General features: G+C 43.7%; 1 protein-coding gene across 2 annotated transcripts in view; it reads left to right on the top strand.

The window, feature by feature from the left end:
* Nucleotides 1–27,334, top strand: part of Gid4 (GID complex subunit 4 homolog) — a 34,944-nt gene extending 7,610 nt beyond the window's left edge. The window contains exons 2-6 of one of the 2 annotated variants that reach the window (XM_041665407.1): nt 262–321; nt 6,394–6,501; nt 9,944–10,045; nt 11,904–12,034; nt 27,223–27,334. In XM_041665407.1, the coding sequence (XP_041521341.1) occupies nt 262–321; nt 6,394–6,501; nt 9,944–10,045; nt 11,904–12,034; nt 27,223–27,292 (471 nt within the window). In that variant the 3' untranslated portion in view covers nt 27,293–27,334. Of the gene's footprint in view, nt 1–261; nt 322–6,393; nt 6,502–9,943; nt 10,046–11,903; nt 12,035–20,728; nt 23,984–27,222 lie in introns of those variants that run through there. The other variant, XM_041665408.1, reaches the window with a different exon arrangement.
* Nucleotides 27,335–27,707: the final 373 nt, after the last annotated feature.

The raw sequence follows: 27,707 nt of genomic DNA, 5'->3' as shown, positions 1-27,707 counted from the left end.
TGGATGCTGGCAACTCAGCTTGGATCCTCTGGAAGAACAGCAAGTGCTCTTAACAACTGAGCCATTTCTCTAGCCCCTGAGATAATTTTTATTATCAGTCAGAATTGAAGGTACCAAAGGCACCTGAGGCTTGGATTGTGCCAGGCACAAGCTGACCACTAGGCCTCCCTGCTCTGGCCTTGAAGGATTTCTGAAGCACCTCAGGGTGCTTTCATTTATAAATGGCCAGTTCATTTATAACACTGTATCCTTTTTTTACAGCACGTGGACACAGGTAACTCTTACCTTTGTGGGTACCTGAAGATTAAAGGCCTTACAGAGGTAAGTGCTTATTGCCAGATCTAGAGCGGGAAAGTAGTGGCTTGCTTCGTAGCTTATGTAGTTCAGAACAGCAGTCCTACATTGAAATGCTTTGACCATGAGGACCATAATACTGTAATTTTGTCTGTTCATTTGCAAAGTTTTCCACTTGGTCCTGGGTATGGAACTCGGATGAAATGAAGAGTCTTAGCATACACTCAGCTGAGCTGCACCCACACCCTTTACTGATCATAGCATGATGGGTTAGTCTTTTGTTTGTTTTCCAAGACAGCATTTTTCTGTTGCTTTGGTGCTTGTCCTGGAACTTGCTTTCTAGTAGACCAGGCTGGCCTTGAACTCACAGAGATCCACCTGCCTCTGCCTCCCTAGTGCTGGGATTAAAAGTGTGCACCACTATCTAGCTTGATTAATCATTTTTTATGATTTTTTTTTGAGACAGAATAGCCCAGGTTGGCCTCAAACTTGAGTTACACTGTCTCGGCCCCTGGAGTGCTAAGATTACAGCTATGCGCTGCCATGCCTAGCAGTCTTAATCCTTTTTAAGAAGACTTATATGGACTGGAGAGATGGCTCAGCAGCCATAAGTGCTTGCTGACCAGATTTCAGATCACAACACCCATATAATAAGCTGTATCCAGGGCACTTTTTTAAAGGTGTATTTATTTTACATATATGGGTGTTTTGTCTACATGTACATCTGCACACCATGTACAGGTATCAGGTCCCATAGAACTACAGTTATAGACACAATTATAGATGATTGTGAGCCACCCTGTGGGTGGAGGGAATTGAACTTAGGACCTCTGGAAGAGCAGTCTGAGTTACTTAACCACTGAGTCATCTCCCCAGTACTTCAGTGTACTTTTATAAACCCATCTCTAACTTAGGCAGAGACCCAATCATCACTGGAGCTTGCTCATTTCCAGCCTAGCCAAGAAAACATCAACTCCAGGTTCAGGAAGAGATTTTGCCTCAAAGGACTATGTAGAAAGTGGTAGAAGAGGATGGCTGATACTCTCTTTTAGCCTATAAACACACAGACCTATATAAATGTGTATACACACTCACAAACACAGAAGTCTTGGAAAAATAAGGAAAGAGAGCCAGAGAGATAGTTCAGCAGTTAAGAGTATTTACTGCTCTTGCAGATAACGAGGCATGCCTCCCAGGACCCACATCAGATAGCTCACACACTGCTATCTCCAGCTCCAGGGACTCTCAACACCTTCTTTTCTGGACCCCATAGACAATTGCACATGTGTGGCATATGTGCGCATGCATGTGCATAAAGAAAAATAATAAATAATACAGCATCCACCCTGATCATAACTTTAACAGTCTTTGAGGTTGTCATCAATTAATTATACAAAAGTAAAGTTTTTGAAGTTATTTAAGTCCTGTGGTTCAACCAGTTGTGGTGGTGCGTACCTTTAATCCCAACACTGGGAGGGAGAGACAGACAGATCTCTATTTGAGACCAGTCTAGTCTACAGAATGAGTTCTAGGACAGCCAGGGTTACATGGAGAAACCCTATTTCAGAAAACTGGATGGATGGATGGATGGATGGATGGATGGATGGATCTGGTGGTTCATTGGAACAGTGAAAAACAAGAATCTAGTTTTCAGCCTGGTGAGTAAAAGTAGAGCATTCTTTCTGTCTTCTAGACTCCTGAGATTTAGAAGATAGATCTTTTCCATTTGTGGCTAAATGGGAAGAAGAAGGATTCCTAACTGGCCACTGAGTTAGTTCCCTGCCAGAAGTGTAGGCATAACTGCATTGCTCATGGCTTTTATTGCTTCATATAGTTCTGATTGACCAACAGGATGGGACAGGACTGAACAGAGCCTGCAAACTTCACTCAGCCCTTTTCTGAATTTGTGACCTTTAATTTCTCAAGTCTCTTCCTTTCAGCTTTGGCTTAAAGGAGAGTAAAAAGCTACTGCTCTGCTCTGTCAGATAACTCATCCAAGTGGGGACATGTTAAAGTAAGTTGTAGATAGCATTGCGGCCCAGATGTGGATGGAGTGCTGCTGTGGTGTCTGTCCCACAGAGCCTCCTTGTCTGTGCTAGAAGCTGGGATGAGGAGTCCCAGGGAAGTTTATTATTCAAACAGAAGGTATCTTCCCCATCTCTAGAAACATATCCAATCAGAGGACAGAAGTGATAGCAAAGCAAAGCTCCCCGCCCTCCCCCCCCAAAAAAAACTCCTGACTTGTCCTAGGAGAAAATATGTGCTGAAACAGGATGTGCTCAGTTAATAAGGTAGCCAGTGCCTTGGTTCATGGAGTGTAGAGCATATCTCTTTAACATAAAAAACTAACAAAATATGTAATATTGTAGGATATTTTAACAAAGACTCTAAAAGCCAATCAGTTGGGTTGTAGGAAACTGCTAAGAAATTGAAGTAGCTCATAAATCTGGGAACGGTACACAAAAGCGCTGACAGCTAAGAGTTCTTCCCAGAGCAAGTTTCCCTAGTAAGGGAAGCTCTTCCCTGAGGGAGGGTGCCAGCATGACCTTGCACTTGGGCCAGCTCACAGGGATTCATCTTTCCTGGCACATCTCAGATCTGTAGGCAGAGAGGCCTTACTGGGCCCGTGTCCTTCCAAAGTAGTCCGTCCAGGTACAGCACAGAGGTGTGCCATTCTTGTGTGGGGCATTTAGTAAAAGGTAGCATATGGTGCTTAAGGCCTCAATAGGCCACGGGATGCTTTGTATTCTCTAGTACCACATTATAGCTTTATAAACAGACTTAACACACCATGTATTTCATCTCTTTGTTTTATTTTGACAGGTCTCACTATGCAGGTCTGGCTGTCCTGGAACTCACTTAAGTAGATCAGATTGGCCTTGAACTCATAAAGATCCACCTGCCTCTGCCTCCTGTGTGCTGGGATTAAAGGCGCTTGCCACTGCGCTACCACTACACCTGGCTCACATTTCATCCTTTTAAAATGCAGATTTCTCTGGTATTTGAAGCAGACATTACACCATAGCCCTATTGTATTTAGAGCTCATTATTATAGCTCAGACTAGCCTCTTAACTCATGATCCTTCTGCCTTAGACTCCTGAGCGTTAGGGTAACAGGTGTGCAGCAGCACACCTGGAAAAAGCGTGTAATTCATGATGAGTTTTTGGTATAGTCACAGAGTTGTGCAACTGATACCTTATCAAATTATGATCCTAGTATGTTGTAACCATAATTAGACTGGTGCAGAGAACTGTACAAGCTGATAGAGTTTTGTTTCTGTATTTATTGTTCTTATGCTTTCTCATAATTGTTAAAGTATCAAATGTATGTGGGAGGCAGAGGGAGGCGAATCTCTTGAGTTCCAGGCCAGCCTGATCTCCATTGCAAGTTCTAGGACAGCCAGGCTACACAGAAAGATGCTGTTTCAAAAATAAAATAATAAGCCGGGCGGTGGTGGCGCACGCCTTTAATCCCAGCACTTGGGAGGCAGAGGCAGGCGGATCTCTGTGAGTTCGAGACCAGCCTGGTCTATAAGAGCTAGTTCCAGGACAGGCTCCAAAACCACAGAGAAACCCTGTCGCAAAAAACCAAAAAAAGAAAATAAAATAATAAAATGTCAACTATATAGTTTATTTGGATTAAACTACCTAAGTGGTTTGTTTAGTTAATTGTTGACTTTTTGTGTATGCATTGTGAAGTGTTAAAAGTTAAATTTGAGGTTATTTGCTACACATTCACTAACACAGTACAGCTTTACTGTTTGGGCACTGTTTGAACTGAAGCATCAAATTTGTAAAGAATAGATATAAATTGTGCTATCTTTGCATTTCTGAGATAGCCATCAGCAGGGAGAGGGACTGTTCCCCAAAATCCCAACAGTGTGGAGGGTATCTGGGAGCCCAGCTTTGAAGGGGAGATGGTGGTAAAGCCTTGTTCTGACCCTTAGTTGGATTTGGAAGGTCAGGCTGAGGTTGGAAGCAGAAATGCAGACCACACTAGCCAAATTCCTAAGACTAATATAAGAGCAAAAGTGTCGGTTCACTCTATTTTTTTAAGGGGGGGCGGTGGATGTTCAAGACATGTTTCAGTGTGTGATTTTGGAGCCTGTTCTGGAACTTTCTTTGTAGACCAGGCTGGCCTCGAACTCAGAGATCCATCTGCCTCTGCCTCCAGAGTGCTGGGATTAAAGGTGTGCACAACCACCACCAGGCTACTCTTTTTTTTTTCTTTTTAATGTATCAGTGTTCTGTCTGCATGTATGCTTGCATGCCAGAAGAGGGCATCAGACCCCCACTGTAGAGAGTTGTGAGCTACCATGTGGTTGCTGGGAATTAAACTCAGGACCTTTGAAAAAGCAGCCAGTGCTCTTAACCTCTGAGCCATCTCTCCAGCCTGTTTACTCATAATTGACATACTAGTTGACCTGCACCTGTTTGTTCTCCCTCCCTGTCTCCTCTTTCTCTTCTTTTTGGTTTGTCTAGACAGGGTTTCTCTGTGTAACAGTCCTGGCTGTCCTGGAACTTGCTCTGTAGACCAGGCTGGTCTCAAACTCACAGAGATCCACCTGCCTCTGCCTCCCGAGTGCTGGGATTAAAGGTGCTGACTCCTCTTTCAAATAACCTTCCTTCTGGTGGTGTGTTTCTGGTTTGTGAGTGTGTGTGTGTGTGTGTGTGTTTATGGTTTTTTGTTGTTGTTGTTGATGATGTTTTTGTTTTGTTTTTCGAGACAAGGTTTCTCTGTAGCTTTGGAGCCTGTGCTGGAACTAGCTCTTGTAGACCAGGCTGGCCTCGAACTCACAAAGATCCACCTGCCTCTGCCTCCAGAGTGCTGGGATTAAAGGTGTGTGCCACCATCGCCCAGCATGTATTTCTAAATTATCCTAAATTTCACTATATATTCAAGTGTTCAGGATTTCTGTGCCTTCCCCAAGAAATAATGATTCTTTTTGGTAACTTCTGACTATGATGGATCCAATTCATTATCATTTACTGTATTTGGGGGAGTGTATTATAGTTACCTTCACATGCTACCTAAAGTGTTTAAGAACTCAGCATAGAATCATTCCCTTTTAAGCAAAATATCTTTTGGACTTCCTGGCTTATATAGTCCTTCCCAAAAATGGATTAGTGTAGTTTTTTAACATGGATTAGATTTCCATTTAGGAAACTCTCCCATCTTATTTCTTCAGGTTGTGTACATACATATCTGTATTAGAAACCCAGCTTAGTACTGTTAGTGTAGGAGTTTGAGGTTTTGAAGGATGTTAGATTTGTGTATTTTAAATCTCACTGTTAAGAAATGGAATGGGAGCCCGGCGGTGGTGGCACACGCCTTTAATCCCAGCACACGGGAGGCAGAGGCAGGCGGGTCTCTGTGAGTTCGAGACCAGCCTGGTCTACAAGAGCTAGTTCCAGGACAGGCTCCAAAGCTACAGAGAAACCCTGTCTCGAAAAACCAAAAAAAAAAAAAAAAAAGAAAGAAAAAAAAAAGAAAAAGAAATGGAATGGGAACCAGGCTGTGGTGGCTAATCCCAGCACTCAGGAGGCAGGTGGATCTCTGAGTTCGAGGCCAGCATGATCTACAGATTGAGTTCCAGGACAGCCAGAGCTGCACAAAGAAACCCTGTCTCGGGGGCTGGAGAGATGGCTCAGAGGTTAAGAGCATTGACTGCTCTTCCAATGGTCCTGAGTTCAATTCCCAGCAACCACATGGTGGCTCACAACCATCTGTAATGGGGCCTGGTGCCCTCTTCTCGTCTGTTAGCATACACACAAACAGAATATTGTATTCATGATAAATAAATAAATATAAAAAAAAAAGAAACCCTGTCTCAAGAAAGAAAGAAAAGAAAGAAAGAAGTTATAGTAGGATTGGTTATCTCTGAAAGGTGAAGTAGGCAGGAGACAAGAGAGCACATGTCGGGTGGCCTGAGGTCTTAGGTCCCATCAGTAGGACCAAAGTATATGCTCATTCAGGGTCTGGGTGTGTAGCTTAGTGGGAGTGCAGGGACCCCTGGGTTTAGATCCCCGCATACTACAAACAAAAACAACCAGAAATCCACATTTAATGTCTTACTTGGATATTTGCTTTTGCTGTAGGAATATCCGACCCTTACAACCTTCTTTGAAGGAGAAATAATAAGCAAAAAACACCCTTTCTTAACTCGCAAGTGGGATGCAGATGAAGATGTCGATCGGAAACACTGGGTGAGTAAGGCTGTGCTCTGCCCTGGGCAGCAGAAGACATCCAGAGAGTGGCAGGCCTAGACCTGGGGCCCTGGGGCCCAGCAGGAGTTAATTAGAACCCAAGCCACAGTTGCCCCAGGTCTGCCAACCCTTCTCATAAATACCAGGTGATGAGAACAGTCCTTCAGGTCTGTGCACTGCTCTGTGTGACTGTTAGAACCTGGGCAGTGTCCCTGTTCTGTCATCTTTATTTACTGTTCCTTTCAGTCACCTCTGTATGGTGAAACCCCATGAAATGGGTAACAGTTGCCTCTCATGTTCTGGATGGCCTGTAATGGGGATGTTGTTCATGAGCCCAGCAAGGGCAGAGTGCATTGCTTCTTTCTGTTCATCCTAATAGACCTAACCTACATACCATTCAGACACTCTTGAGAAATTCCCTGTCCTTAGCAGTCATGTGTGCTATTCCCAATGATGAGCATGTCAGAACAGCTTAGAGCCACTGCCCTGGGGTCTTTTCCCTGGTTTATGTTTGGGTCTTTACCCATCTTATATCTTCAGAAATTAGCTTTTCATCCTATCATGCTAGCCTTTGGCCTAGTCAACTGTTGTGGAGAGGGCTGTTTGTTTGTTTTGAGGTAGTATCTTCCTCTGTAACCCAGACTGGCTTGAAAATCTAGGTGATCCTCTTGCTCAGCCTCCCAAGAGCTGCAATAACTGGTGTATGTCACCATGCCCAGCTGGTTTTGTTTTTGAGATACGGTCTTGCTTTGTTTACCTTGAGTTCACAGTGTGCGTAAACTGCCTGTGGTACCACTTCCATGCTGCAGTCCAGAGTCAGACCTACTGTTGCCTCCCAGATTTACCTGTTAGCAGCACTTACAGCTGGCGTTGCGGTCAGGCTTCCATGTGTTTCACCTCTTCATGACAACATTTATGACTTACCATATCAAGCTGTATTATAGTGCTTTGAAAAAACAAGCTAGAAAGAAAAAAAATCTGTAATAGCAATGAATAGCACTAAGACAGGTACTCCGTCTTGGCCCTCTTTTGGGTCCTTTTGTATCCATGAGTTTGTACTTTGTGTATTCAAATGACTGTAGGTTGAAACTGTTTGTGAGCAATAACTCATTAATTCTCCTGCATAGTACAAGAAAATGTTAGTAAGCCAGGCAGTGTTGGCGCACGCCTTTAATCCCAACACTTGGGAGGCAAAGGCAGGCGGATCTCTGGGAGTTCAAAGCCAGCCTGGTCTACAAGAGCTAGTTCCGGGACAGGCACCAAAGCTACAGAGAAACCCTGTCTCGAAAAACCAAAAAAAAAAGAAAAAGAAAATATTAGTAAGAAATACTTTGCCTCAAACTGAGGAGATGGCTTAGTAGTTAAGGGCATATACTATTCTTCCAAAAGATTCAGATTTTGTTCCCAGCACTCATGTGACAGCTTGTGACTGTCTGTAACTCCAGTTCTAGGGCCTACCTTCCCTCTTCTGACCTCCTTGGCACACACATGGTGTACATACCTATATATATGTGAGTAAAACACCCATGCACACGGGCTGGAGAGATGGCTCAGTGGTTAAGAGCACTGACTGCTCTTCCAGAGGTCCTGAGTTCAATTCCCAGCAACCACATGGTGGCCTTCAGCCATCTATAATGAGACCTGGCGTCCCCTTCTGGCTTGTGGGCACATATGGAAGGAATGCTATACACATAATAAATAAATAAATATTTAAAAAAAAAAAAACACCCATGCACATAAAATAAAACTTTAAAAAAAAAATACTGCCAGGCATGGTGGTATATGCCTTTAATTTCAACACTCTGGAGGCAGAAGCAGGCAGACTAATGTGAGTTTGAGGCTAGCCTGGTTTATGTAGTGAGTTCCAGACCAGACAGGGCTATACTTTAAAAAAGAAAAATAAAATCCAATTTGTGGTGGCGCATACCTTTAATCCCAGTACTTGGGAAGCAGAAGCAGTTAGAGATCTCTGTGAGTGGAGGCCAGCCTGGGCTACATAGAGAGACCCTGCCTCAAAAAACGAAGAAAAGAAAAAAGTGTGTCTCTACTCAGCACACACATGCTGTTTTATTTTCACTTTTTCTCAGCACAGTACAGTACAACTGTCTACAAGCATCCCCACTGCATCCCAGCTTCCTAGAGACAATTGAAAGTGTATAGAAGGATAATGTATATAGGCCACATACAGATCAAGGCATGTTATCTGAGGGCTTGAGTGTCTGGATCTTTTGGTATCTACAGGATTCTGGAATCCATCCTTTGCAGGTACCAAGAGATGACGGCATATACATTAATTGCCCGTTTTCATTTGCTACCTGAGTAGCTGGCACAAACCCGATGTTATAACACAAGCACTGGCTTTCCTATACTCACTCCTCTGATGTGGCTCAGACTGACTCTTTGTTTTTTGTTTTTGTTTTGTTTTTAGATTTATTACTTTATCTGTATGAGTATTTTGCCTACCTGTATGTGTGTGAGTGCTGGGAACCAGCAACAAGTGTCCTTAACCACTGAGCAAACTCTCCAGTCCTAATCTTTGTTTTTCAGCTTATTTTTTATGATGTACGCACTAAAACTAAAAAAACAAAACAAGCCAGTGTCTGCTTACGTGTGTTGGAGGGTGTGCATGCACACACCGCAAGAAGTCAACACCAGATGTCTTCCTCTGTAGTTCTGCACAGTTCGCAGGCAGAGTCTTACTAAGCTGCGAACAGCTCTAGCATTCTAGGTGCACACCACCATCCTTGGCCTTTACTAACTGAGCCATCTCCTTGGGCCTTGTTTGTGAGTTTGTCTTTTGTTTGGGTGAGATATGATCTCTGTATTCAGCCCTGACTGGTCTGGAACTTGCTATGTAGATCAGGCTGACCTCAAACTCAGAGAACCTATAGACTGCCTCCCCAGTCCTGGTATTAAAAGTGCACTCCACCATGTCCAGCACTATTTTTGTTTTTAGCATAATCCTATGTAGTCTAGATGGGCTTTAACCTCCCTGTGTAGCTGAAAATAACCTGGAATTCTTGATTCTCCAACCTCCTTAGTGCTGGGACTCACCATGACTCTCCTTGCCCTTCTGTATTTTCTTTTTGTTTTTTGTTTTTGTTTTTGAGACAGTCTTATTATGTAGTCCTGGCTGTCCTGGAACTCACTATGTAGACCAGGCAGGCCTCAAATTCTGCCTGCTTCCTGAGTTTGGGGATTAAGGTAGCCATGCCCAGCGCTACTCTATTGCTTTGCTGAAATCTCACTAATCCATCTGATAGTAGGGTGTTCTAGAACTGTGCCCATTCCCACCTTTGACTTTTCCTTCTTGCTGTGCTCACTGGGCACACAATCTAGTAGTGCCTTGTCCTCTTACTTGTCCTTTCCAAGTGTCATGTCCTCAGGCACCCACCTTTCCTCATGTTAATGGGTCACTGAGACTCTTTTGTTTTGTTTTTAGGGCAAGTTTCTGGCTTTTTATCAGTATGCAAAATCATTTAATTCAGATGATTTTGATTATGAAGAACTGAAAAACGGGGATTATGTCTTCATGAGGTGGAAGGTAAGGTTCTGCCCAGGCCATCTCCCCAAACTCCCACATGCCAGGTCCTAGAACACCCACACATACTCCTCTTGCAGATTATGCCTTCCCTTATCACATGTGTCTTCATGGCAAGGTCCCTACACCCTTATAGACAGCAGTGCTGTGGTGGCTGCGAGCACACCTGAGTAAGCTGGTTGTGCTGTTTAGTGGGCAGTGGGTATATTCGTTCCAGTAGGCACCCCTGACCCAGTGTCCTCTTCCTTTCGTTCTACACAAGAATCCTGTGGAACTCCAGGATGAGTCAGCCCGTGTTCTGGGGAGTCAGGGCAACTTTCCTCGGACTCAGTCATCACTGCATCCTACCCTACCACGAGCTAAATGCCGTCAGAGTGACTTGCTCTCCAGCCACATCCTCTATCCAGTGCTCAGGAATGAGAAGCCAGGAATGAAACACAAGTTCTTCCCTCCCTGGCCCTTGGCTCCCTCTAGTCCTTCAGTGGATTGGCCTTTTGTTTGAGAGTCCTATGCTTCTCTGCTAGGGCAGTATGCTGTCTACAGGCACAGTAATGCAAAGCATGAAACAAGTTTTGAAAGAACTTTGGGAATACCCAACCACCTCAAGTCCCCATTACCTGGTCTGTGAGGAGAAAGAAAGCTACTTGAGGGGGCTGGAGAGATGGATCAGCAGTTAAAAGCAGTAGCTGCCCTTCCAGAGGCCTAGGAGAGTTCAATTCTCAGCACCCATATGGCAGTTCACAGCTGTCTGCAACTGTAGTTTCAGGGGATCCGACACCCTCACACAGACACACAGGCAGGCAAAACACCAATGCATATAAAATAAAGAAAGCTACTTGAGTAGGACACAGATTTCATAAAGACCAGACATCTAAAGTGGTTGCTTGCTGTCTGTGCTTTGTGTGGCTAATCCGTTGGAAAGTGGGACAGCATTTCCTCACCAGACAATCGCAGGCAAGCACACAGTGAACTTCCCTTTCTAGCCCCTTCTGCCACCCAGTGTCTGTTGATCCATCCAGCCTACTCTGCTATCCAGTACATACTGAGCTTATCTCTCTGCCCACACTAGTACATACTAAGCCTCCCTCCCCAGCCTGCTGTAGTGCTGGAAACACGCCAATTAACCCTTTACAGCACTAGGATTAATGTTTAGATTAATTTTTTCCCTCAGCAGACTTTGCAGATACTAGGCAAGTGTTCTACCACTGAGCTAGACTTCAGCCCTAAATTAAACTTTAAAATGAACTTTGAAGGTTGAGTAAGGCAGAAAAAAAGCTGGAAAAGGCTTGGGAGTATAGTTTGTGCTAGAACATTTGTCTAGTGTACTCAAAGTCCTGGATTTCATCCTAGCACTGGAAAGTAAATTAAAACAGTTTGTTAGAGTTGTTTCCAAACAATTTCTCTTAGAGTCACTCCTGTTGAATTTTGGTTTACCTGAGACCCCATCTCCCAGGGAATATGAGCCTTTCACAGATGGTAGATTGCCTGTCTTTGTGGTGTATCTGGCACAGATGGTGCTGCTCTTGTGACTTTGACCAGGGCAGAGCTTTGGTGAGGTGTCACAGGGACTCTCACCTCAGAATGAGCACAGACTGCAATAGATGTGACTCATTATTAGAGGCAATCAGAACCCAGTCCAGTTCCTGGAAACCAGACTGAAATGTATTTCCAGATTATTCTATCAAGTGGATGATCCCTCCTCTGAGTGGCTGATCCTGTGGGTACAGTGAGATAGGTAGGACACTGTAGTAACATATGAGCACCACCCCAAAACCAGGCAGAGACCTTTATTCTAGCAGTCCTTATCCTCTGCTGTCGTACTGAAAGGGAAGGTATTGACTGCTCCCATATCTGTGTGCAGGAGCAGTTCCTTGTTCCGGACCACACAATCAAAGACATCAGCGGTGCTTCCTTTGCTGGCTTCTATTACATCTGCTTTCAGAAGTCAGCAGCCTCCATAGAGGGCTACTACTACCATCGGAGTTCAGAATGGTAAGGACCCCAAGGCTGGCAATGCAGCAAAAGTTGCCCTCAACTCCAGCCATAACATCTAAAAGAGATTCTCTCTCTCCCTCTGTCCAAATTCCATATTCTATGTACTCTTTGTATCGAGGCCATTAAGATGATCTCACACAAAACAGAGATTCTTTCTGACCTATTGAGTGAAGTAGTGAAATGAAAGTGGATATTGTGTAAAAAAAAAATAATAATAATAACATTTCTAAATACTGTTAAAAAGTTAAACTTTGTATTTAATGTGTATTAATGTATTATCTGCATACATATATGTATACCACATGTGTACCTGGTGCCTACAGAGGTCAGAAGAGGGCATCGGATCCTCAGGAACTGGAGTTAGGGATGGTTGTGAGCCACTGCAGGTGCTGAGAACCAAACCTGAATCTTCTGTAAGACCGACAAGTTCTCTTAACCGCTAAGCCATCTCTCTCTAGTCTTATTTCTAAATGTGTGTATATTTGAGAGACAGACAGACAGACAGACTCTAGAGACGTAATCTTATGTTGGAACCTAGGACCTTGTACATGCTAGGTAAGTGTTCTAACACTAAGCAGCACCCAGTCTATACTTGTAGGCAGTCTTGCACTTAAAATAATCCTGATTGTTTTATATTTATTCCTCACAAATTTAGCAGTAATTCTAATGTCATCTCTTATAGACAGTGTGACCTTCGCAATTACCAGCTGGTACTGCCTATTATGCACTTGATCTTGGTCTGACGAGCGAGAGGCCATGAAAATTCACCTCCCTGCCTTATGTCCCTCCAGTGCTGTGATCAGAAGGGCCACCTCAAGTGCTAACCTTTGCCATCTTTTAGGGTACTCTCATGCCCTCTTGCTGTACTGTGAGGGTTAGCCGTACCAGGAAGCGCATTATTTCTTCTCTGACAGTGGAACACTGTCGGCTGGAGAGATGGCTCAGCAGTCAAGAATACTTCATGCTCTTCCCAGGGACCCAGGTTTAGATCCCAGCTCTCACATGACAGCTTACAACTGCCTGTAACTCTAGTTCCAGGTGACCTAATAACCCTTTTCTTCCAAGTACCTGCACATAAATATGTGTAGTACACATAAATTCACACAGGCTCTCACACATCAATAATAAAAAGTTAAATAAAATGGGGCAATAGTAGCACACATCTTTGCACTTGGGAAGCAGAGGCAGGCAAATTTCTGTGAGTTTGAGGCCAGTCTGATCTACAGAGTGAGTTCCAGTACTGTTATATAGAGAAATCCTCTCTCATAAAACAAAAAAGATTAAAAAATAAAATGGAAGCCGGGCAATGGTGGCGCATACTTTTAATTCCAGCACTCGGGAGGTGGAGGCGGAGGCAGGAGGATCTCTGTGAGTTTGAGACCAGCCTGGTCTAAAGAGCTAGTTCCAGAACAGGCTGCAAAGCTACAGAGAGAACCTGTCTCAAAAAACCAAAAAAAAATAAAATAAAATAAAATAAAAAAGGAACATAATTCCTTGCTTAGTAACCCTAGCCTAGATTAATTCAAATTCTTTGTTGGTGGCTTTCAGTAATTCTGTTTGGGTGAATTTTTAAAACTTTTCATAATCATGTAATGTCTGACCTTTGTATCTGGCATCTTACTTAGCAACATGCTTTGAGGAGGCACTCCTATCAGTGCATGCATAGGAAGGTTTCTTTGGCTGAGACAGGGTTTCACTAGTTTACACCTAGAATCTACCTCCTAGGTACCGAGTTAGAAGTATGCATCACATCTTAATGGGGGTTTCTGTTGCTGTGATGACTATAACCAAAAGCAGTTTTGGCAGGAAAGGGTTTGTTTCACTTATGCTTCCACATCACAGTTCATCATCAGAGGCAGTCTGGGCAGGAACCTGCAGGCAGGAACTGATATAGAGGCCATGGAAGAGTATACCTTACTGGCTTGCTCAGCCTGCTTTTTTATAGAACCCAGAACCATTAGTCCAGGTATGGCACCACATATAATGGACTAGGCCCTCCCACATTAATCCCTAATGAGGAAAGCACCCGACAGGCTTGCCTTCAGCCAGATCACGTAGAGACTTTTTTTCAGTTGAGGTTCCTTCCTCTCAGATGAGTCTAGTTTGTGCCAAGTTGACATAAAACCATCCAGCACAACCACTATTATTAGGCTAGAGCTTTTATTTATTACTAAATTCTACATTGCGTATCTGTACATCATTTAAACAAATGTCCATCCTTCTGTCAGTGAAGGGACTCTTAGGTTGCTTTCATCTTTGGCTGATCAAAGTCGTACTGCTATGAATGTAGGTGTGTGAGTTTCTGAGTTCCTGTTTTCTTCTACTTTGGGCGTATACATACAAGTAAAAGTGCTGATTAGATGCTAAGTCTCTGTTTACCATTCTAAGGAACTGCCAACTTCCTACAGAGGCGGTGCTATTTGACATTCTACCAGCAAAACTTGAGCACTTCAGTTTGCTCACTTTGTTCCCCAGCGCATGTCAGCATTGTCATGTAATGCTGCACATTCCTGAGAACTAGCACATAGTCTGTAGTAATAAGGGCGGCGGGGCTGCGTCCCCAGCACCCCGGCTGCCTGGCTAGCTTATGCCCGAAATAACAACACACAAACTGTATTCATTTAATCACTGCTTGGCCCATTTCTATCTAGCCTCTTCTAGGCTAATTCTCACATATTAATTTAGCCCATTTCTAATCATCTGTGTAGCGCCCCTAGGTGCGCTTACCGGGAAGATTCTAGCCTATGTCCATCCTGGGTCAGAGCTTCATCGCGTGCGTCTGCCTGGGTGCCTGGGAGCTGGGAGCATGGCATCTCTCTGAGGCATCTGCTCCCAAGAGGAGAGCTGTGGAGTCTGAGCTCACTTCCTCTTCCTCCCAGCATTCTGTTCTGTTTACTCCTCCCACCTATCTTCTAACCAATGAGGGCCAAGCAGTTTCTTTTTATTTAACCAATGACCTTCCTCCATCATTTCCCCTTTTTCGGTTTAAACAAAAAAAAAGGCTTTAACTTTAACATAGCAAAATTACATATAACGAAACAGTTATCAAGTAAAAGTTACAATAATCTTTATCATAACTAAGGAAAACTATAACTATAACTAACTATTCTTAACTCCATCAAAGACTCCAGAAAGATACAATACTACCTAAGCAGACAAGAAAAAAAGCAACTTTTAAAACTCTAGAAATGACAGAAACATCTCGCTGCCTGGACAGTCACCCAAAGTTCCTCTGTACCGTTGGGGCATCCATCTTCAGCCTTCAGGCCCATGGTATCCAGCAGACATTTCCATAAAGCAGGAAAATTCAAAGTCAGTTCAGTCACTATCTGTTGTGTCCTGCAGAATGTCTCGCAGACTCTTTCATGAATCAGGAACCCCAAAAGATCATCTCACCTTAGGCAAATTCAGTAGTCCTCTCTCTGTGGGTTCTCTGTGTCCAGTTTATGCAATAGTCCAGGCAAGAGCAGTTTCTTGCCCAAATGGCTATCAAACTCCATAACGAGCCTCTTCGATGCCCATCTTCCTCTTGAAGTAGATTGGTGCTGCCAGGAGCAGAGTGTCTCATTGTCATGAAAAGTCCTAAGTTATTAAAACATTTAAAATGCCATATTCTATAATCTTTGAAAATATGAAGAATGCCTATCTAAAATATATCTACGCACATCTAGAAAATATTAACTAACATGACTACAAACTTGACTATTATTTATGATTATCCATCAACAACCTATATTTCCTAATTATACATTACATTTTAATAATGAACTACACAATCACAATACCTTAATCAATATCAGAAATACATATACATATAACAAAATTGACCGTAAATCTCTATCAATAAAGCAAAATCTATACTAATGCAAATTATTCATACCTATATCATATCCCCCTTTAAATGTAAAAGAACATTTATAAACATTTTTTGGGAATATGGGCGCAGTTATTTCTCTCCAAACTGCTTCCTGCTGAATGGGGGCGTCGTTAATTAGGTCTTTCATGGTATAACCTGTGTGCTAGTTTCATCTCAGTTGGCAGTTGAGCGAAGCAATTTTCTGAAGGTGTTCACACCAACCCTTCAGGAGGGCGTGGTCCATCATACCAAATCGGAATAGAAGAAATGAACAGGGTCTCATCCTCTGTGAAAACAAAATAAGAAACTCCTTTCCAAAGCATCATGTCCTTAGATCCAAATTTCAAAGTCAAGGCATCAAAATATCTATGTTGGATTAGTTCAGCAGCATTTATAAATAAGTATCTTTTAGCATCTGTTGCTCCTTCCTCAGCATTTAAATAATTTAAAGAGAGCATAATAGCATACAGTATCAAAATTCTCTGTGTATTTTCCATCTTTGTGCAGCTTTGTTTTAACCTCTATTTTGTTTATTTTTACTTTTAACTCTTTGCTTTTTGAGACAGGTTCTTTATATCTTTGACCTGAAGTAACTCTGTAGACCAGGCTGTCCTTGAACTCTCAGAGATCCGCCTGTCTCTGCCTCCCAGGCATTGGGATTAAAGGTGTACACTACTACACCTTGAACTCACAGAGATCTGTTTGTCTCTGCCTTCTAGGCACTGGGATTAAAGGCGTGTGCTACCACACCTTGAAGTCACAGAGGTCAATCTCCCTCTGCCTTTCAAGTGTTGGGATTAAAGGTGTGTACTACCACACACAACAACTCTCTTCCTCTTTTTTTTGTTTTTTACTTTAAGAATTTTAACTTTTAGTCTGCATATATTTTTAGCACGCTGTAAATCATTTAAAAATTTTCTTTGTCTTTGATGCTCTCTTTACTGTATCTCTCTCTGTTTTTCTGACCACATGAGTCTCTAATTTACCAAGCAATCTCAGTAGAACTAAAGCCGTGGCTTTGACGGCTGGATCCAGCCCATTCCTTAGCTTTCCAGCCTCATGGCTGAGGTACTGGCTGTAGCCATGTTTACTGCCACAACTCTATGGCATTTCAAGGTCCCTGCCAGCAAGCGAGCTTGAGCAGCCTGTGCTTGCAAACCGCACAAACCGCCTGCGTAAAAGAGTCAGAGTTTGCCCTGGCAGGACAGCCCAGAAAGCCGGGATTTTTAAATGGTGCAGCTTTTTTCCTGCTACGGCTGAAAACCGAAAAGCATGCGTTCAGCTTTTCGTCAACACCATTTAAGTGTTTCGTGGCAGGACTTCTTAATGAGCTGCAGGGTTTTGCAGCTAAAACTGAGTCAGGAAACTTCTCTTAGATGAGAGCGCTTGCTTGCCTCTAGCAAGCAGAGTGCCACAAATGCTTTAAAGCCAGAGTTCACGCTGGCAGCACAGCCCCAAGAAACTGCGCTTTAAAATGACACAGCGTTTTTTTCTGCTGCTGTTGCTGGATCAGGAAATCTCTCTACAGCACGCCACCAACAAACAGCAAAAATCTGTGTTAAACTCTCTCTCCCTTATTTTTAAGCCTTCTCAGGTTTTTTTTTTGTTTTTTGTTTTTTTTTAAATATTTATTTATTTATTTATTTATTTATTATGTATACAATATTCTGTCTGTGTGTATGCCTGAAGGCCAGAAGAGGGCATCAGACCCCATTACAGATGGTTGTGAGCCACCATGTGGTTGCTGGGAATTGAACTCAGGACCTTTGGAAGAGCAGGCAATGCTCTTAACCTCTGAGCCATCTCTCCAGCCCCCCTTCTCAGGTTTTTTAAGTGGGTTTAGTCCATCACGTCGGGCGCCATTTGTAGTAATAAGGGCGGTGGGGCTGCGTCCCCAGCACCCCGGCTGCCTGGCTAGCTTATGCCCGAAATAACAACACACAAACTGTATTCATTTAATCACTGCTTGGCCCATTTCTATCTAGCCTCTTCTAGGCTAATTCTCACATATTAATTTAGCCCATTTCTAATCATCTGTGTAGCGCCCCTAGTTGCGCTTACCGGGAAGATTCTAGCCTATGTCCATCCTGGGTCGGAGCTTCATCGTGTGCGTCTGCCTGGGAGCTGGGAGTATGGCATCTCTCTGTGGCATCTGCTCCCGAGAGGAGAGCTGTGGAGTCTGAGCTCACTTCCTCTTCCTCCCAGCATTCTGTTCTGTTTACTCCTCCCACCTATCTTCTAACCAATGAGGGCCAAGCAGTTTATTTTTATTTAACCAATGACCTTCCTCCATCAATAGTCCTTTGGGGTGTGTGTCATTTCTTTAAAGATTTGTTTTATTTTTGTTGTTTGTGCATCTTTGATTATGAGTGAAGATGCCCTGCAAAAGGCCAAAAGGTTGGATCCCCTAGAACCAGACTTAGAGGCTGTTGACAGCAGCCCAACGTGGATGCTGGAAGTACAACTTAGGTCCTCTGGAACAGCAATATATGTTTGGAACCACTGAGCCATTTTTCCAGCACCTCATTTATTTATTTATCTGTGTGGTGTGGAGTGGTAGGTGTACGCATTGTGCGGTAGCATCTATGCCACAAATAAGGTGATGGCTTTTTCCTTCCTTCTGTCACATGGCTTCCAAACTCAGATTTGAGTCTTGGCACCAGGTTCATACAGTGAGCCATCTTGCTCCTTTTTTTAATTAAAATTTTTTATTTTGTGTGCCTAATGTTTTGCCTGCATGTGTATCCGTACGTCACTTGCATGTCTGGTGTCCATGGAAGCAAGAAAAGAGCACTGGATCTCCTAGAACTGGTTGTGAGCTGTCTTTTGGGTACTGGGAACCAAACCAAATGCTGCTGGACCATCTTTCCAGGCCTTGTCAGCCTTTCTGAAAAAATTTTTTTTATTTGTGTGTGTGTGCACATGATGTGTATGTATATGATGTTTATGTGGGTACATGTATCGTGGTGCTCACGTGGAGGACAGAGGACAGCTTTGTGGACTTGGTTCTCTCTTTTCACCTCTATGTGGGTTCACACGCAGCTGTTGAGGCCTACTTGGAAGCACCATTACCACAGAGCCATCTCACTGGCCTCATAGTCCTTGCTTGATTTTCTTTTCTCCTTTCTTCTAGTGCTTGGGTGTACCCCTGGGCCCCATGCATGCTAGGCCAACTCTCCACTACTAAGCTACATTCTCAGCCCATATTTTAAAAGATATACTAAAGATAAGCTGTCCTCTCGCTGTTCTTTGCTGTTATGTGAAGCAAGTAAGGGAGAGCTAAGCTTCAGACATTAATTAAAATGGACCCAGGAGTTGTCCCTACATGGGGACTGTCCACCTCTTTCGTGATCCTCTGAGATTCCTACTGATGGGAGAAACAGACACCTCCAGGTCCTGTGGCAATCCCACCTTATAGCCATGGTTCAGAACGTGAGAAGCAATTGGGAGTGGGGAGATACTCATGGTGAGCTGTGAGGTTCTTCTCTCCAGTGTCTCTTTGGGTGCTATGAGAATTAGAATATTAGTTGCTATGCATGAAGTATGTCTGATGGCATCACATATTGGTATTCTTTAAACACAAATACAGAATTACAAGTCAGAGAGAAGTGGTGAGCTCCATCTCTCCTTATGGCTTATTGGGGTCCTGGTTCTTGTTCTTTAGTTTTTGTCTTCTGTTTTGTGATCCTAGGGCCTGAGCTACATTTGTTGTTTGTGTGTGTGTGTGTGTTTGTAGACATAGTTTACTGTGGTGGTCATGAATTGAGGTGACCAGGAGCTTGTGATTCTCCTGCCTCAGGCTCCATGGTAGCTAGGATTACAGACCTGCACCTCCAGGCCTGACTCAGACAGGCTCTCACTCTGTGTCCCTGGCTGGGATGGAGCTCATAGAGATCTACCTGCTTTCACGCTCTCACGCTGGGATGAGAGGCTTGTGTCACCACGCCTGTGAGCTGTGTTACAGTTGTTTCATCATTAGAGCAGATTACCTAAAAACAGTTCTTTTGCATGGTGCTGGTGGAACAGCACAAAAGGAACAGAGGGAACAAACTAGATAGGTGCAGCTCAACTGTGTAAGATGAGTTAACACAGCAGACATGGTGGTGTGCACCTGCATTCCCAACTACTTGGAGGCAGAGGCAGGTGGATTGCTGGGTTGAATAGTGGGACCTCATTTTAAAAATATAACAAAATGGGGGCCTAGAGAGATGGCCCAACAGTTAAAAGAACTTGTTGCTCTTCCAGATGACTTTGGTTCAATTCCCAGCACTGCATGGTGGCTCATAACCATCTTTAATTCTGGTTCCAGGGGATCTTATGCCATCTTCTATTCTCTACAGGCACCAGGCACACACATGATGTATACACACACACATAATAAAAAGAAAACAAAAATATAACAAAATGAGATATGTTTAATGTATTTAATCCCAGCACTCATGAGGCAGAAGCAGATGAATCACTGTGAGTCAGCCTGATCTACATGGGGAGTTCCGGGCCAACTAGAGCTACATAGTGAGACCTTACACTTTTTTTTTCCTGGGGGGGGGGAGTTGAAACAAGGTTTCTCTGTGTAATAGCCCAAACTGTCCTGAAACTCTTTGTAGGCCAGGATGGCCTAAAACAGAGATCCCCCTGCCTCTGCCTCCTGAGTGCTGCGATTAAAGACATGTGCTACCACCGCTCGGTGAGATCCTACATCTATATACATAACTGAAAATGGTTTAGCACCTCTGTCTGAGTATAATTGTCAGGGGCTCTCGCTGGAGTTCTCCAGCCTTCTCTGTTCAGGATACCCAAGAAAACGCTTCTCTCCTGTCTCTCCCCTATTGCAGGTATCAGTCCCTCAACCTGACCCATGTTCCTGAACACAGTGCACCCATCTATGAGTTCCGGTGACAGTGGTTCAGAACAGCGTCCAAATAAAACTGAACTTGGCAACAAAGAGCTTTGCCAAGGGAATTATGTACCTGCCAGAACCAGGAAAGGTGTGTTCCTGCTTCTTCACGAGCAGACTTCATCAGAAAGCATGAATGCTAACCTACAGGACCCAAGGCACATGGCCGACCTGCAGGCAGGCAGAGGGAGCTGTCCACCTCCTACCCTCCTTCCTCTCCGCGGCATTGTGTTCACCATCTGTTTCTGAGCAACCTTAAATGCACTTCCTTCCTGCACAGCTAACTTCTTCATCACAGAAATGCCATCTGTCCTCGGCCTGCCTCCAGCTGAGTGGAAGGTCAGCTCCTGGGTCACCTCAGCCTTGGTGCTCAGTGGTCCCCACCCAGGCCCTACTCCTTCCCCAGTTGCTTGTTTGGTGGCCCAAGGAAAGGCAGAGCCCAGCATCTACCACCAATGAGATGAGGAGGGGACCCTGGTGGGCCTCATCAGTGTTTGAGTCCAGTTGGGATGTTTTGTGGGGCTGGGGGCTCTGCTGAGCCCTGTACTGCTAACAGTGCAAGAGTTGCACATGGCTGTCGGGTTTCCTGGGCCTGCTGTCGGGGATCACTAAATTTAAGGCTTCCAGATCCCTGGTGGGAGTAGATTCCCAAACCGCTTTCTTAGTACATTTGCTCCAAACTTCTGAACTTGAGGGCAATACTAAAATAAAAGAGTTTTTTATTACAAAATTATTATTTTTATGGTACCTTTAACAAGGACCCTATGGCAAATGCACAATTATTCCGAATTACATTTTATCGTTTTCACATTGAAAACAGCAAATGTTGACTTAGTGATTTTTATATCTATGTCTATATGTATATTTAATCAACCAGCAGTTTTAAAACAAGTCATCTGGTACAAAAGTTTCTCAGCATTGCATAAATTACAGTGCTAAACACAAGAACTGTTTCCGGGGCCAGTTGAGCATTTGTGCCTCCTCCTTTTGCTACTTAAAACATCAGTGTGTCATGACAACCTTTTCCAGAGGCAGAAGGGTCTCCATTCTCCAGAAAGGATGACTGAAATGTTGAGATGGGGTGGGCAGGAAAGATAAATGCGCTCAAATAACTCGAGGCTCATGTGCCAAAGTGTGGGGGAGGGGAGCGTTTTGGTTTGGTTTGGTTTGGTTTTTCTAAATGTTTAAAAAGCTTATAAGTTGGCATCAGTTGTAGTTCACAGATATGGTCAGGGTTTTGGGGAATTCTGGTGGTTTACAGGTTCAAACACAAGAGGAAAAAGCTTTAAAATAAATATAGCATCAGGGCCGGGAGTGCAGCCGATAGAGCACTAGCTTGTCATATATGAGGACCTAGCTTCCATTCCCAGGGCTGGGTAGAGGGGCACCAGGGGTAGCAGGTTGACTATCTGTGCTGTGTGTTACTAATACTGACTGATCAGGGAGCCTTAAAAGAGCAGAAGTGGAGAAAGGAACCAGCAGGTACCTGTGATATCTGTAGTCCTAAGACTACAAACAGTACAACTTACCCAATTCAATAAAATCAGAAACCATAAAAATAAATCTCAAGACTTAGAAAAATTATTCCCATCCATTGCTGATACTGAATCACATCATTCCTTACCCTTGAAAAGCAGCAAGCTGGGTGCAGTAATGCATCTATAGGCCAGCTACGCAAAAGCCTGAGCCCAGGGGTTAGGGTCAGTCTCAGGTGAACCTAGACTTCATCTCCAAACAAAAGACCTCAAAATTCAACTGAGCATTCAGTGACTGGCTCTCTTGAGAAAAACCTGGCTTACACCCAAGGGACACCATCGCTGCAGCTGCGCTGAAGGCCAACACTGAGAGTGAAGGAGGGTGAGGACTATGCTGACTCTATCCCTGCAGCACTCAACTCCTCTGCCTGTCCTTTCTACCGTGACAGCCAACCCTGTGTGTGCCATGCAAGTATCATTCAGCAGCAGGTGGAGTCAGCCTGAACCTGGGGCTTGTGTACAACTCAAGTAGTGCATCAGTGAACAGTTTCTCTTGTAAACTGGGCAGGCCAGATTGTAGCATAGGGACAGCCTCCCACCCCCACCCCCACACACACCCTTTTTTTCTTTTGTTCTCTTTGGAGTCAGGTTCTCATTGTAACTCTGGCTGTCCTGGAACTTACTATGTAGACCAGGCTGGCTTTGAACTCATAGAGATCCACCTGACTGCTTGGAGTACTAGAGTTAAAGTTGTGAGCCACCACACCCTGCTCCTTTCTCTTTTAGCTAGGGAAGTGTTCCAGTTGTACTTAGAAAATGAAGGAAGGATGCCTTTAGCAACCTTCAAACCCTCTTGAAGACTTGCTGCTTAGAAGTCTGCCCCTGAGCATTGGGCAGGAATAAGCGTGTTTCACTTAGTAACTCCTACCTGATGGACAATGATTTTTCCTTTTCTGTTCCTTAAGGACCTCTGGGCACTTGTCTCCGTCTGTAACTCTTTCCCAAGCTATCTTGGTGGTTTACATGCCTCTGGTACTGTGTGCAATATCTTTGACTGGCACTTGTATCTAACACTGAGAAGTAAGTGCAGACTGCAGATTTCCTACTGTCTTCTACTCCAGCAAGCCAGCCCCAGGTAGGGACTAGCAGTCTGGCTGGTCTCATCCTCCACTCAGAAGGCTCCACTGCTTTGGCCAGCCATGGCCCTCCATGCCCTGCTTCATCCTCGAGCCACCCATCCCTTTGCAGATTGTCCAGCATTTCAGCTGCAGTCCAGAAGGAAGGAGACCATTCCTAACGTTAAGTAGGAAGTCAGTCGTGTGCTGGCTCTGTTAGCAGTGTGAAGTCGGACTCCAGTTTGTTTCTCAGTGTCGTCTGCTTTCAGAAGCAGGGGATTTATATTCTCTTTAAGGCCTTGAATGGATCTTTTTTCCTCATAAAATAGTCACTGATAAGCTAATTTTTAAAAAGAATGCCATTAAGTATGTTACATTGTGGTTTAAAATTACTAACAAGTTCTGGGAAGGAAAAATACTTGATTTTGAATCTTAAATGTTTTTTAAAAATTAGATTTGAATGGGCGCAAAGTATGAATATTTTGTTTCTTTATGGAAGACCTGTGGAAAGGGTTAGAAGATTTGCAATGGGAGAAGTATTTTGCAGAGCTATCAATGTCTAAATAATTTTTAAAAAAATAATAAAGGTATTTAAGCAGTGTGTGTCCAGTTTCTAAGTCAAACGGTTCCATTAGAAGAAATCAGTCCTGTTGTGGCCCTGTAACTACAGAGGCACGCCACTGTCATGAGTGTGCTATGCCATGCGCATAAATGAATGCATGTATCTTCACGGTGTCAGGATTTGCTGGATGACAATAAATTCACAAGGTTTAGTGGTTTTCATGACAGTAATTTGTCATAAATCCTCCTACCTCGGTAGCTGACCCAGGCAAATGCAGGTTCTTTATTCCACTCTTAAGTGCTAAGATAAGCTCACATCCCAATTTTAAAAATTATTTTTATGTGTATGTGCATGCACACATGCATATGGGTGCCCATGGAGACCAGAACAGGGCATTAGTGCCCCAGAAGCTGGCATTAGGCAGTTGTGAGCTCCCAATGTGGGCACTAGGAACCAAACTCAGGTCGTCTAGAAGGACAACAAGGACTCTTAATCACTGAGCCTATGTCTCTCCAACCTATATCTCAATTTTATTTAAAAAAATTATTTTTATGTATGTATGTATACCATATGCATGCCTGCCATAAGGAGTGATGTGGGATTCCCTCCGTATGCTGTGAATATGTTTTATTACCATCAGTTAATAAAGAAGCCGCTTTGGCCTGTAGCAGGGCAGAACATAGGTAGGCAGGAAAACTAAACTGAATTCCGGGAGAAATAAGGTGTAGCCAGGCAGATGCCATGTAGCTGCTGAAGAAGAAAGATACAAGAACCTTACCGCTAAACCACAGCCTCGTGGCGATACACAGATTAGTAGAAATGGGTTAATTTTTTTACTCATTTTTTTATTAAGAATTTTCTTAGTAGTCTTTTCTCATTTTACATAGCTATCCCCATTCGCACCCTGCCCCACCCTTCTTCCCCCACTCCCTCATCCACTCCTCAGAAAGGGTAAGGCTTCCCATGGGGAGTCAACAAAGTCTGACATTTCACTTTGAGGCAAGACCAAGGCCTTCCCCTCCCCCCCCCCCATATCTAGGCTGAACAAGGTATCCCTCTAAAGAGAATGCTCAAAGACACCTGTTCAAGCACTAGGGACACTTTTTTTTTTTTGGTTTTTCGAGACAGGGTTTCTCTGTGGTTTTGGAGCCTGTCCTGGAACTAGCTCTTGTAGACCAGGCTGGTCTCGAACTCACAGAGATCCGCCTGTCTCTGCCTCCCAAGTGCTGGGATTAAAGGCGTGTACCACCACCGCCCAGCTCTAGGAACACTTTAAAATCAATGCTAATACAAAAGTTTATAGCATCAAGTGCCTATGTAAAGAAATAGGTTAGTGGGGGCTGGAGAGATGACTCAGTGGTTAAGAGAATTGCCTGCTCTTCCAAAGGTCCTGAGTTCAATTCCCAGCAACCACATGGTGGCTCACAACCATCTGTAATGAGCTCTGGTGCCCTCTTCTGGCCTGCAGACATACACACAGACAGAACATTGTATACATAATAAATAAATAAATATTTTTTAAAAAAGAAAGAAATATGTTAGTTTAAGATGTAAGAGCTAGGGCTGAAGAGATGGCTCAGTGGTTAAGAGCATCACCTGCTCTTCCAAAGGTCCTGAGTTCAATTCCCAGCAACCACATGGTGGCTCACAACCATCTGTAATGAGGTCTGGTGCCCTCTTCTGGCCTGCAGGAATACACGCAGACAGAATATTGTATACATAATAAATAAATAAATACTTTAAAAAAAAAGATGTAAGAGCTAGCTGGAAATACGCCTGAGCCATCGGCTAAACAGTGTTGTAATATAGTTCTGTTTGGTGTATTAGCTCAGGCTTATTATTAACTAGTTCTTACAACTCAACCCATAATTCTTGTCTATGTTTAGCCATGTGGCTTAGTACTTTTTCTCAGGCATTTTCATCTTACTTCCTCTTCCCAGAATTCTCCTTGGCTGGTGGCCCTGCCTATACTTCCTGCCTGGCTACTGCCCAATCGGCATTTTACTAAGCCAGTGACAAATATTTATCGTGTACAAAAGCGTTACCCCTCAGCAAAGGAGGTCAGAAGAGGGCATCATATTCCCTGAAACTGGACTTACAGGTGGTTGTGAACCACCATGTGGGTGCTGGGAACGAAACCCAGGCGCTCTGCAAGTGCGAGAGTGCTCTTATTTCAGGTTGGTTTTCCTTTTTGTGTTGTTTTAGGTTTTTGCTGTTTATTTGTTTTGGTTTTTCAAGACAGGTTTTCTCTATGTAGATCCAACTGTCTTGGAACTCACTCTAGACTAGGCTGGCCTCACAGAGATCCCCTGCTGGGATTAAAGGCATGTGCCAGCACCACTCAGCTTTTTTTTTGTTTTGTTTTTTTGTTGTTTTGCAAGAGTGCTCTTGACCACCGAGTTATCTTTCCTGCCCTGCATATCTCTGTTCTTTTTGTTGTTTTGTTTTTTGAGAGTGGGTTTCTCTGTGTAGTGCTGGCTTTCCTGGAACTCACTCTATATATCAGTGTGACCCCAAACTCAGAGATCCTCCTGCTTCTGCCTCCCAAGTGCTAGAATTTAAAGGCTTGCACCACCACTGCCTGGCTTCAATTCTTAAATACCCAAATTTTAAACCTTTGTCTGTCCTGGTTTGAGGCCTCTATAAGAAAAACAGAATGTGGGAATTCTGCTAGTTGTAAATGCTTGCAAAGACAACGGAAAATTACAAGCATGAGTTCTGTCTGCACCCAAGCACACCTGAGAAGGAAGGCATAGGTGTTGCTCGGGAGTGAAGCGGGTAACCATGGCAGAAGTCTATCTCTGGTGCCTCCAAACCAAAACGAAAGGAACTGGAAAGATGTCTCAGCAGTTAAGAGCACTGGCTTCTCTTTCAGAGGCCCTGGCTTTGATTCCCAGCACCCACATGGTGGCTCACAACTGTCTGTAACTCCAATTCCAGGTCCAACACACCCTGTTCTGCAGGTACCAAGCACACATGTGGTGCACAAAAAAATACATGCAGGCAGAATACCCATGCATATAAAATAATATAGTTAAAACCAAGACAAAAAATTCAAAAGGCAACTGGTCTTGATGCCAGAAGCAGAGAGTCTGGAACTGAGTGCTCTTGTGCAGCTCTCTGTCCACATTTTCTTCAAAAACATCTCAAGGTTGAAACTTGTTTGTACATAACAGAAAAACATAAAAAGCTTCTCATTCGTAGAAAAGTATCTGCTAAATTCAAGTTTATTGTTGCCATTTTCCCTTCTGATATCTCAGCTGGCTTCATCTCTCCACAGCTGCTCGAGCTGGCATAATGAAGCAACGCTGCTCAAACTTGGCTGCATTCCACCATGGAGTTCATTTTAAATCCTATGTCAAACTGTGTGCAGTAGTGTGTACCCATAGCCCTAGCTGTTGGAGTGCTAAGGCAGAAGGATCATGAGCCTACAGGTTCCAAACCAGCTTAGTCATCATAGTGAGACCTTCTCTTCTCGACTTTAAATCTCTAGTCCAACAGCCTTGTGTTGGGCTGAATACAACCTGTTGGTGTTCCTGAAGCTCCCACCATAACTCCAGTGTGCTACCAAGTTTTCAAATGATGGTGCGAGTCCCATTGAACATAAAGGCACAAGGGCAATGGTTCTCAACCTGTGGGTCTTGGCGTCTGGGGGTCACTGGGATCACATATCAGATATCCTGCATATCGTATTTACATTAGGACTCATAACTAGCAAAATTATAGTTATGAAATAGCAAGCAATGAGGGGCTGGAGAGATGGCT

This window comes from Microtus oregoni, unplaced genomic scaffold (assembly GCF_018167655.1).
Source record: "Microtus oregoni isolate MIOR12 unplaced genomic scaffold, Mior012 000015F_ref0000493, whole genome shotgun sequence".
Classification (NCBI taxonomy): Eukaryota; Metazoa; Chordata; class Mammalia; order Rodentia; family Cricetidae; genus Microtus; species Microtus oregoni.
The sequence above is the reverse complement of the archived record's forward strand: the minus strand, read 5'-3'. Positions and strand labels throughout refer to the sequence as shown.